This window comes from Lepidochelys olivacea (genome assembly GCF_965140295.1).
Source record: "Lepidochelys olivacea isolate rLepOli2 genome assembly, chromosome: 7".
In the NCBI taxonomy this organism is placed as follows: domain Eukaryota; kingdom Metazoa; phylum Chordata; order Testudines; family Cheloniidae; genus Lepidochelys; species Lepidochelys olivacea.
Window position 1 is genome coordinate 85,635,492 of NC_140417.1, and position 11,513 is coordinate 85,647,004.

The 11,513-nt window shown below is 44.0% G+C and overlaps 1 protein-coding gene across 1 annotated transcript; it reads left to right on the plus strand.

The window, feature by feature from the left end:
• Positions 1-582: 582 nt before the first annotated feature.
• DDIT4 (DNA damage inducible transcript 4) lies at positions 583-3,210 on the plus strand. The gene is made up of 3 exons (XM_084633801.1): positions 583-741; positions 993-1,237; positions 1,804-3,210. The coding sequence occupies exons 2-3, from the start codon at positions 1,057-1,059 to the stop codon at positions 2,292-2,294; spliced, it is 672 nt and encodes a 223-aa protein (XP_084489927.1). The 5' UTR covers positions 583-741; positions 993-1,056; the 3' UTR covers positions 2,295-3,210.
• Positions 3,211-11,513: the final 8,303 nt, after the last annotated feature.

The following is an 11,513-nucleotide window of genomic DNA, read 5'->3' on the forward strand; positions in this document are numbered from 1 at the left end:
AATTAAGGTGAATAAAAGTTGGCTAAAATAAGTAACACTTATTCTTCCTATCACCACCCTCAGCCTTGCAATCTCTACGGGCAAAAGGCTCCCACTTGCGCTGGGTCCGACAATTAAGCGAGGGCTCAGATCCCCCAGTACGATGCAATGCGACTTTGTGTAGCCCAGTCTATAGCAGCTAGCTTACAGCAGACACGAGAGGCTTATGCTTTCCGCAGTGAACGAGCCTGTCGGGTGCCCGGGCTCGCTCCGTGCCATTCCCCAGCCCAACCAAACCCTGAGACTCCCTAATAAACACCCCCCCCCTTCTTCCCTCCCCCTCAATCATGTCACTGCGCACCCCCAAGGTCTCCCCGCCTGCAGCTCAGGCTCCATCCACCCTGGGGGGCGGAGCCCGGGCTGCTGTAACCGGGCAGGAGAGAACGCTGCGAACGTGCGCCTGCCTGCCATTGGCCGAGCCCGCCACACACTCCCGGCTGGCGACTGGTGGCTGCGGCACTGGAGGCCGGGTCGGGCTTTCTGGCCGAGCAGCGAGGGGGCGGGGGCGGGGGCGGCTCCTGAGCTGTCTATTTAAAGGGCTCAACAAGCCGAGTGAGGGGGACACCAGCGCCGAGAAGGGGGAGCTCGGAGCGTGCGCGGGCTGTTGCACAGCGCTACCCTGGCCCTTACCAGCATCCCCGGGAGCCTTCGACTACCTCTTCCCCCGCCTCCGCCTGCTCCCAGCCCGGACCTCGCGGCCCTGTAAGTATCGCGCTGGGATTGCCTTTCGTGTCGCTGCCTGTCCGGGACACAGCGCGCCGCTCCCTGTCATTCTCCCCGCGGGTTGTTTCGCTAGATGAGCATCGGTGTAACTCCCCCCCCCAGTGTAGCCCGCCCCCATCGGTGTAACTCCCCCCCCCCCCCAAGTGTAGCCCGCCCCCATCGGTGTAACGCGCCCCCCTCCCCAGGCCGTGCGTTACTGACTCTCTTTCTGTGCTGGCCTGGGATTGCAGGACCCGTCTTTTGTGCTGATCTCCGCGTCCCCGCTTCCACTCCGGAGGGTGACCATCCGCAGCGATGCCAGGCGTGTGGGACAGCTTCTCTTCCTCGCTGCCCCCCATTCCAGAGCAGAGAGAGAACCAGCCCTCACCCATCGTCTCTCGGGGAAAGAGCCGGCAGCAGGAAGTGCCCGATCGCTGTGTCCGAGCGGAGAGCTCCGATTGTGAATCCCTGGACAGCAGCTTGAGCTGTGAGGGAGGTAGGTACTGTAGATGTGAGGACTGAAAGGTCACGTTCTTTCGTGTTTTCAGTCAAATTATAATGAACAATTGAGGATGGCATTATCCAAATTTAAGCAGGGCCCACACGTCCTAAAAAATAAAGTTTTTTTTTCCCTAAACTGTGTCCAGTAAATATACTTTAAAACACAATTAAAATAGCAAAATGAATGTACACGATAATTGTAATTCAGTAAAGCTAAAATACACAATGGGAGAGGTTTAAGCTTGATAAAAACATTGTCCCATAAAACTCTAGCAGCCCTTCTCTCCCTATCCCACAATACTGTTGTTTATCACCTAGTACTGTATATTATTCTCTCACAGAAAAGCTGCTTCAGTTCATAAATTGATCAGTTTTCTTGCCCGTAACATTTGGTCCTTTGTAGCAACTTTTACTAGGGAAAAAGAACAGGAGGACTTGTGGCACCTTAGAGACTAACAAATTTATTTGAGCATAAGCTTTTGTGAGCCACAGCTCACTTCACAAAAAACAGCTTAATAAACTGGCCGATACTGACCTGCCTTCTTTGATTTTCATTCACAGATGCAGAGTACCTGGATGAAGTTTCTCTGCCAGACTTTGACTTGTTAAATGACCCTGAAGACGAACTCCTATGTAACGATCTCATGAAACTAATCCAAGTCAGTCTGAACAAAGCCAACATCAATTCCAAGCGCTGCTCCAGACTTGTGATGCCAAGCCAACTCGTCACTCAAGTCAGCAAAGAGCTGCTTCACCTGGCTTATAGTGAGCCCTGTGGCCTGAGAGGTGCCCTCATTGACCTGTGTGTTGAACAAGGGAAGGGGTGTCACAGTGTGGGGCAGATTGCAGTGGATCCGAATCTTGTGCCTACTTTCCAGCTGACCCTTGTGTTAAGATTGGACTCCCGGCTCTGGCCTAAAATCCAGGGACTTCTTAGCTCTGGGACTTCTTTCACTCCAGGCTTCAGTCAGTCGCTGAAGCTGAGCACTGGATTCAGAGTCATTAAAAAGAAGCTTTACAGCTCTGAGCAGTTGCTAATAGAGGAGTGCTGAAGGCGCCTCATAGAGGAATAACCGATCATTACTCTTTAAACTGGCGTAGAGCACCAGGAGAAACTGGCGTGACAACTTACTTAAGTGCTTTGAAAAAGTGAACATAAGCTGGTTAAAATGTGGCAACTGTTTAGAGCCTCGGTTAGTTTGGAGCATGACTGTACAACGATAGAAGGAAATAGTCCAAACAGAGAGGGAGGGCAAGGAGGAAGCTTGCTGGAAAACAAAACTGCATCCTGCTTCCCTCACTCTGAGTGGGCATAGATAGCAAGTGAGTGCTAGCTTTAACCTTTCAGTGATTGTAGGACAACTTTTTATTGTACTGACTTCTTCAGTTAGTCTTGTGACAGTGCTGATGCTAGATGCAGCAGCAGGGCTGCTTTGGGGGTAGACAGTCTCCCTATTCCTGACTGATTCTTCTTTTTTTTTTTTTAATAACAAAATACATTGTAATCAATGTTGGGGTTTTTTGCAGGGGGAGGGTGGTGCATGTGTATGAGTGAATGGTGGTTAAACTTGGGTCTAATGGGACCAAGTATATGTATTTGGATCAAAGATGATGCTCCACTACTGACATTAGGGCAGCTATATATAGACTTCAAGGGAATGCAGAAGCAGGAGTTGTTGGGCTGTTGTCGTCATCACTTCATATTTTTGATGCTTGAAGAAAACGCTGCTGGGAGCTGCCTACAGCTCTCCAGTACTGCATGCCAGAGGGGGAGGTGTGACGTGATGCTCGGATGAGGGCAGGTACCCTCACGAACAACCTATATGATAGGCCATGGAGCGCTTCTGTTGATTACAGTTTACATTAATACACTTGATGTTCAAGTGCAACCCTTTCTATGCAATTGTATTGTGTTTTGGGTGTGTTTTTTACTTTTCTAATAAAACCTTTCTCATTAAAACGAGACAAGCTGTCGGTTTCTCCTGTTTAACATATCTGAGCGATGTCATTTTAAAGGTAGTGGACACTTCCCCTCACTTTGTAGGTTTAGAGTATCTTGCATCAACCATGGTGAGGGCCGTGTCCTGCTTTACATGCACAGTTGTACCTTAATCCATTACCAGCAGCACTGATCTTTCAGCAGTGCTACTGAGTATGAGTAAAGGTGGCAGAATCTGCTTCTTAACGTAGCTCAGATACCCATGTGTCTGGCATTTTTGGGAGACATTTCTCTTTTCCTTCTGCCTGCCAGGATTCTTGAACTATATGGTCCCAGAACTATGTGCCTCAAGTTCCTCAACCATTTGAAATAGTAAAGTATAGTATTAATGAGACGTACAATCATGTCAATTAATTTCTAATTGCAGGACATTTAAAATTGATAGAGGTAAATCACTCTAGTGAGAAAGCACAATAACTAAAAGCTAGTCCTAGAGCACCCACATAAGCTCTCACCATAGAAGATCGGTGCCTGCCACTTTAGGGAAGAGCTTATGACAGTATTAATGCTCCTAGAGCAGTGGCATAAGAACATGATGCTCTGATTTCAAGCTTATCAGTAACAAAGGGATAAAAAGCTATTAAAAAACATCCTGCTTCTGCATGAGGCAATATACCCACTCCCCTTCTCTTGGCAGTTCTTAGCCATCTTAAATATTTTCATTTTGGAAATACCCTTCACCCATAAAGATACAGTTGTAGGGAAGACTTGGTTTTTTTTTACATGTTTAAATGTAGCTGTATATAGGGCACTTCAGACACAGCACGGATTAATTTGTCTTCTGGTATGTCTAAACTCACTGAAATCAATAGGATTACACCAGGGATGAATTTGTCCCAAGATCACTCCTCCAAGGAGCTTAAACTCTACATTAAAAGAGAACACCACCGATCCTGAGAAAGGAGGAGGAGGGGACACCTTTCTTGAAACAGGAGTGAGGTTAAAGAAAGCTGATAGTTCCTGTTGTCTAGTTTCATATATTTCTGGTCAAGTTTATATGACTGGGTCTTTTCTGTCCCTCTTATGAGGATTACTTAAGCTCCTAGAGAGATTATGAAAGGAATCTCAGTCTATTGGGATCACCACAGCTGACTGATGTCCTCTGTTTCTAACAAAATATTCTAGTTGAAGTCCATGGTGTTACCTAGTGAGGCAACTGAGAAATAACACACAAGATTGTATTTGTTTTTTTATCAGCCAGCCCAAATTTCACATCATGTTAGTGTCTGTGTGCTGTAGCATGGGATAGAACAGGGATAGGCACGCGAGCTGATTTTCAGTGGCACTCACACTGCCCGGGTCCTGGCCACCGGTCCGGGGGGCTCTGCATTTTAATTTAATTTTAAATGAAGCTTCATAAACATTTTTAAAACCTTATTTACTTTACATACAACAATAGTTTAGTGTTATATTAAAGACTTATAGAAAGAGACCTTCTAAAAAGGTTAAAATGTATTACTGGCATGCAAACCCTTAAATTAGAGTGAATAAATGAAGACTCAGCACACCACTTCTGAAAGAAGAACAGGAGGACTTGTGGCACCTTAGAGACTAACAAATTTATTAGAGCTTCTGAAAGGTTGCTGACCCCTGGGATAGAAGTTTCAGTCTCTATTTTAGTCCCTAGCATTGGGGAGGCAATGTGCTTTCCCCTTGGGGGAACACATTTCTCTCAAATGCACCTTCTGAGCAACACTGAGGGCTCAAGGGGCTGTGTCCATCCCTCCTTAAAGATCATCATGACAGGAAGCCTTTGAAAGAGGGTGGTGCAATGAAATATTCCTCAGGATCCTATTTCCCCATTAAAACACAATAGTCACAATACAGAAAGGGGCATTAACTGAGCAAAATTCTACCCTAACTTACACCCAGTAAGTGGCATTGGGTATAAATCAGGATATAATGTGGCCTATAATCTTTAATAGGATACGATTACTTTCAGAGTAGCTGTAGCAAATAGCCATCACATTTGGCAACCTGATTGTCAGAAATAGATGCCATTTTTTTCTTAGCAATGTAAACTGCGCATCTATGGCTCAGATATCGTCAGTCTGGAGATAAGGATTTGGGTTAGTTGATTTGTACTTTACGTCTAGCTGGTTTTTGAAATGGGAGGTGAAGAGTTCAAATGGGCCACGGCCAAGGGACTGTAAGCAGAAGAAAAGATGCCAGAATAGCCACCAAGAGAAAAGACAGAATCACAGAAAGACAAGTTAGGTCATTCTTATCTTTATCCCCTCCTCCAGTGCAGGATTGTTGCCCACAATACATTGTCCAGTGCTTTGTCCTTTGATCCAAAGGCATAAGACCAATTACATAAGCCTACAATTATAACTCAAAAATCTTGCACCAGTGCATACTTTAAGTTGCTTGACAAGTTAAGAGCTAAGCAAGATGGATCAGGTACAGGATGAAGAGGATAGAACTGGTTAAAAAAAATCCATTTTTGTTTTTTCAATGGAAATTGGCTTTTTCAATTAAAGGGGAGTTTTCACAAAAAAGTCTGTTTTTGACCAAAAAAAATTGGATTTTCATTTAAAAAAATGGGGAATACTCCCTGTGTAAATTACTACTCAGTGTGAGTAAGGGTGGCCAAGTCAGACTCAAAAGCAATATCAGAATGCGGAAATTTAACATTGCTTTTAAAGGTTTTCAAACAGTTGTCGTCCCACCCTGACATTTTACTAGCTTGGCCCCTCCCCTTTGATAAATTCTTAGGCATTAGAGGGGGTCCCTCAAATGTCTAAGGAGCTTCTGTCATTTTTCCAGAAGCAAAATATCCACACTCTGGGATTCTGAAGACACAAACTTCTGAATGGGTTCATAGCACACAAAATACTAAACTGAGGAAAACAAATCAGGTGGCTCTTGGCTGCAGCAAGCAAGAACAGAGTGTTAGGTAATCAAAAACCAAGCAGGTCTTGGCAGGAACCCAGGAGGCCGTGCCATGCAATCTGAAATGGACATTTCTCACTATGGAGAAGAAAGAGGATACAGGCAGTCCAAGCCAAACACCTCACTTCTATGTCACCAGCTGCTGACTCCTAGAACAGCCAATGGATTAGCAGCCAAATCATAGGGGCCCAGCCAATAGTTCATTAGTCAGGATCTACTGCAGCAGGACCTACCCAATGTTGCATGAAACCACGTTAGATTTCATGAAATAGTGGGACAGAAATGAGGCCACGACTACACTAAGGGTATGTCTATACTACCTGATGGATCGGCGGGCAGTGATCGATCCAGCGGGAGTTGATTTATCGCGTCTAGTCAGGACGCGATAAATTGACCCCCGAGTGCTCTCCCGTTGACTCCAGTACTCCACCAGGGTGAGAGGCGCAGGCGGAGTCAACGGGGGAGCCTCAGCAGTTGACTCACCACAGTGAAGACACTGTAGTGAGTATCTCTAAGTACGACGACTTCAGCTACATTATTCACATAACTGAAGTTGCATAACTTAAATCAATCCCTCTCTCCCAGCCCCGCCCCAGCCAGTGTAGACCAGACCTAAGGTAGCTTTCTTGGTATAGGAACAGGGGTATACTATATCAGCAAAGCACTCCTAGTGTGGACGCAACTTTACTGGCAAAGATGCCTTCTGTACCAACATAGTAAAACCATTCCTGAACAGAACAAGCTATTAAACAAAACATGCTGGTAAAAACACAGCTTTGCCAGTATAGCAGCATCTACGTCAGGGACTTTTGCTGGTACAGCTATGTTGGTCAGGGATCACACCTTTTCTCACCCTGACTGACCTAGCTATGCTGGCAGAAATCAGTAGTGTCGAGGTGGCTTGAAAAAAGGATATGTTTTGCCAAACTGTGTTAAAAAGATTGGTCCCTATTGACTTCAGTGGGAGGTTTGCTAGAATAAAGAGTAGAGGATTGGGCTCTGACTGAAAATAAGGTTGTACCACTGTACGGGGCAATCTTAGCAAACCAGTAATCACGCTTGCCTGAATCACGATTGCTTATTGCTAACAATAGCCAAGCCAGCAGGCCATACCGAATCACTATTGCTTATTGCTAAAAGTAGCCAAGTCAGCAGGCTGTAAATTGGCCATGCAGCGGCCCTAGCTTAACCAAGGCAGGAGGGGAGGTTTGGGGTGCCACAGAAAGGGCAGCTTGACCCCATGTCCTTCCTGCTAAGAATGTTGAAATTGCTGATATATGTATTTTAGAAAAACAAGAAGTTTGTCTATATGTGCCCTCGGGAATGTGTCTGGCAGGGCATCAAGGTATGCACACTGAAAAAAACACATCTGGTTGATCAGAAGGAAACCTCTTGCTTGACCTTTAAAAACTGCTTGTTTAGCAAGTTTTCTTTAAGTGGTACGTCATTGTATTACTAATGTACAAATAAGGGGGGAAAGTTTGAGGTAATGGACTCTTCGGGAGGGTTTCTTCAGAGACACTCCCTCTGGACGCATCTTGGGGTCCCCACCAGCAGACAGAAGTTTGGCCTACAGAAGCCTGTGGCTGTGCTACTCGAGAGCCACTCTCAGCTTCGGTAATTATTGAGGGTTGGCGGTGTTTTACTAACCTGTTGCGGACATGTGTAAGTGCTTGAGACTAAGTAAAGTTTAGCTTTAAGTGAAAGCACTCTTGTGTTGTCCTATTTGTGCCAGCCATCTATCGGTCGGACGGCCGTATCTCCCTTGATTTATTTCCTGACACCACCTCACACAGAGTAAAAGTTACCAATAGCTTTGGGTTGAAAGAACTGCGGGTAACACCACTATACCGGTATAAATAAAGTGATACAACCCCCCTGGTGTGGTTGCTATTATATCCATAAATGTGCTTATACTGGGATAGCTCACTCCTATATGGGAAGGAGAATAAGTTCTACCAGTATAACTGCATCCACACTAGAAGTTGCACCAGCATATCTATGGATGTTAAAAAACAAATAAAATAGAATAAAAAAATCACCCCCAAACAACATAGTTATACCAGTACAAAACCTGTGTGTAGACCATGCCTAAGGGGAGAATACCCTGTAAATATGGGGAAAGGGGCACTAGGACATACAATACATTTTTATGGTCTTCTTGCAAAAGATTTTTAATTCTGTCGGGAGTATGGCGGATTTATCTCTATTTTCTTACATGCCCTTTCCAAAACATCTGAGCCTCCTCCTCACGATTTCTGTAGTACTGATCCCTGTTGCTAAGACAGGACATGGCATATTTAAATCCAATGTCCATAGCATATAGAAGAGATTCCCCTTTGCCAAAAAGCATACAGGTAAATGTAGCTAATAATGCAACAGGCATATTGAACAGCTATAGTTTCTGTGCACCCAAGTAAAATATTAAGAAATACTCAGGGAAATCCTTTTAAACAAATACCAGTGAACCCTTTGCCAGTTTCCAAACACAGACATCTATTGTTCCATGAACTGGAGCAGTTCATGGGGGGAATCAGCATATTACATCCATCTGCTAAATAAACTTTCAGTTTACCAAAAAGTAAATAAAACATTTACCTTAAAACCACAGAATACCTTAGGTGGACACCAACGTCTTGAAATCTAGTCATTCCATTTTTAAAAAGGGATTATAGTAGTTTCAGGTCCTAAACCTGCCAAAGTTCTCCTGCTAACGTTTGTGGTTTTATAATCACATTTTTTAAACGTTTCCCTCTACCCCACTGCGATGTGAATGACCCCCTCACACAACAGAGGAAAATGACTATACACAAGAAAGCTCACTGTACACAAAGTTCTGTCAAATGCACAAAGGAAACAAACTAAAAAAAAAGATCACACCCACCCACCCACCCACCCACTTCTTTCAGAAATAATCACCTTAGGTGTTACTTGTGACAATAGCAGGTCCAACATTCTCAGACAAAAGTATGATTTTTAAAGTAGTCTTTTAAAAGAAGTCATTTTGTCTCAGTGAATAGCACTCTTAGCCCTGGCTGATGGGTTCAAACTGGACTTGACCTTATATTCAATTCTCATTTTTAGATATTTAACACCTTGGAACCAGGGCTGTACCTTGTATTGTGTCTGATCCATTGCAGAATACACAGCTGGCATGTGGGGCCAGATTTTCAGAAAGAGCTTGCAAGATCTATATATCAAGCGTTCAGCACCTACAACCCTTCTGAAAATTCTGGCCACAGTAAATAATAATGATAGTAATTCTGACACTGCAGAATTTGGGAAAGGATGCTATACTGATAGGCTTGGCCTGCACTAGTTCCACCAACATTAGCAATGCTGCGACCCCAAGCATAAATTGGTGTCCAGCTCCCACCTGAATTTTAAGCACTGTGTCAACCTTTGAGGTGCTTTCCTATCGATAAGCCACTGAGCTGAGATTCCCTTTGTAACTGCTAGAAAGGGTGGGAGGAGGGGAGAGATAAGTGCTCCCACTTTCTCCTTTTTTTCCTTCCGAACAGCAGCTGTAGGGATATAGCATAATTTACACATCCCAATCTGAACACTCCCCTTAGTCTTCTGCTCAGTTGTGCAGGTGACAGATTGTGTGCAGCATTGGATAAGAAAGACAACAGCCTCTGGTGAAACAAGAGAGAGGGACTTCTGCTAGTGGGGTGGGTGGGGCAGTGGTGGCTAGTGCTGTGTCTACCCACTATGCCCAGAGGAAAGAGGACATGTTGCCTTTTCCCCCTTTCGATAAAGAGATTGAAAGTGCTGCCTCACAACTTCTCTATAGTCTTCTCCCTCAAAAATGTAGCATCCAAGGCTATGTGTGAGCTCATAGTTATTGCTGCATATGTCTGCATAGCTCTTGCACTACTAATATCTAACTCCCTAAAGCTCTTTGTGATACCTTCATGAGAAGCTGCTGCCTAAAACTAAATTCTAATCCTCTGTGTGAAGCTACTGTAGAGATTTAACAGTGTTCACTCTGTTCTCTCATTGATTCATAGATTTTTACGGCTAAAAGAGATCGTTATGATCATATAATCTAACCTGCATAAAACAAGCCATAGATCTCACCCAGTGATTCCTGCATCAAGCCCAACTTGTGACTGAAGGATAATATTTCCTTTAGAAAGACATCCAATCTTGATTTGACAGGAGATTATTATATATATATCAGTTAGGGATTATATATGGCAACTATTGCTAGATTCTTATCAGACACAGAGAATGAAAGAACTATTAAATACTGTAAATAGATACATAAAAAGCCTTCAGAGAGACCTAGCCCATCAGTTACGTAATGACTGATGACAACATGAAAATGCATAAGAACATATATTATTGTCTCGGGCCTTGATTCATGATTAGTAATCCATTGCATGATCTGATGATTTATGTAGATGTGTTAAATTTGACCAACCTGGCTGATATTGACAGTGTATCTGGAAAACAGATATGATTAAAATCAAGATTAACTAGACAACCTGTCTGTATGCCTATGATGGGACTGTGTATTGTGAGCTAAACAAGGCCCTGCCTAAACTCTGGTCGAAACTGCATACTACAGGTCTGTGGTTTTACAGTTTTTCCTTTCATTGTTTCACCCATAGTCAAGCCAAGTCTATAGTGCAACTATTTACCAGTAAAAACGTCTGTCTCTGTGCTTTGCACTGCACTACAGCAGGGGCTGATGCAAAGATGCCTGCATGCCAAGAACAGGTACAATATCACCACAAGTGGTTTTTTCCTCTTTCCTTTTGAGGCTCTCTTTCAGAGCAGTGGGGATTGAGGATGGAATGTTTTGCCTCAGTTTTGATTTTTCTGCCTAAAGGCACTTAAAGTATTTCCACTTTGTGTGTATTTGTGGAAGGGAAGATATTCTTGGTGGTAAAGAACAAAGGAGAAACAATACGGAAAGTGGATGGGTCATTAGCAGAAAAATTTTTAAATAGAGGGCTTCTGTAAAATGTTTTAAGATATGTTTGCTGAAAGCAGTTCTCAAGCCAATTTCTTCTTTATGGTCTTTGCCATTAGGTATGTTTACACAGCACTCTGGAGCAAACCTCCCAGCTGGGTGGACGGACTCAGGCTAGTGGAGCTCCCGCTCCCGCTGTAAAAATAGTTGAACAGGCAAGTGCTTTGAAGTTGCAGCTCAGCCTCTGAAGCCTAGGGAGGGAGTGCCCCAAAGAAATCATTCATCCTTGTTCACTAAAGGAGTCTTCAGCTTTAAGGAGACTTAATTGTGTGCACTAAATATATGGTGCATGGTTGTGTTGAGGAGGGAATCCTTTTGGGACCATATCACCCCCCAACCCTCCAAGTTTTTCAATTAATCCGCCTTCTCTTTTTATGGGAACGACATGGAGCT

What these genes read in the sequence shown, in the direction of transcription:
- DDIT4 (XM_084633801.1), top strand. Translation starts at nt 1,057, where the DNA reads ATGCCAGGCGTGTGGGACAGCTTCTCTTCCTCGCTGCCCCCCATTCCA. An exon ending in CAGCTTGAGCTGTGAGGGAG is followed by an intron (nt 1,238 to 1,803) that starts GTAGGTACTGTA and finishes TTTCATTCACAG; the next exon opens with ATGCAGAGTACCTGGATGAA.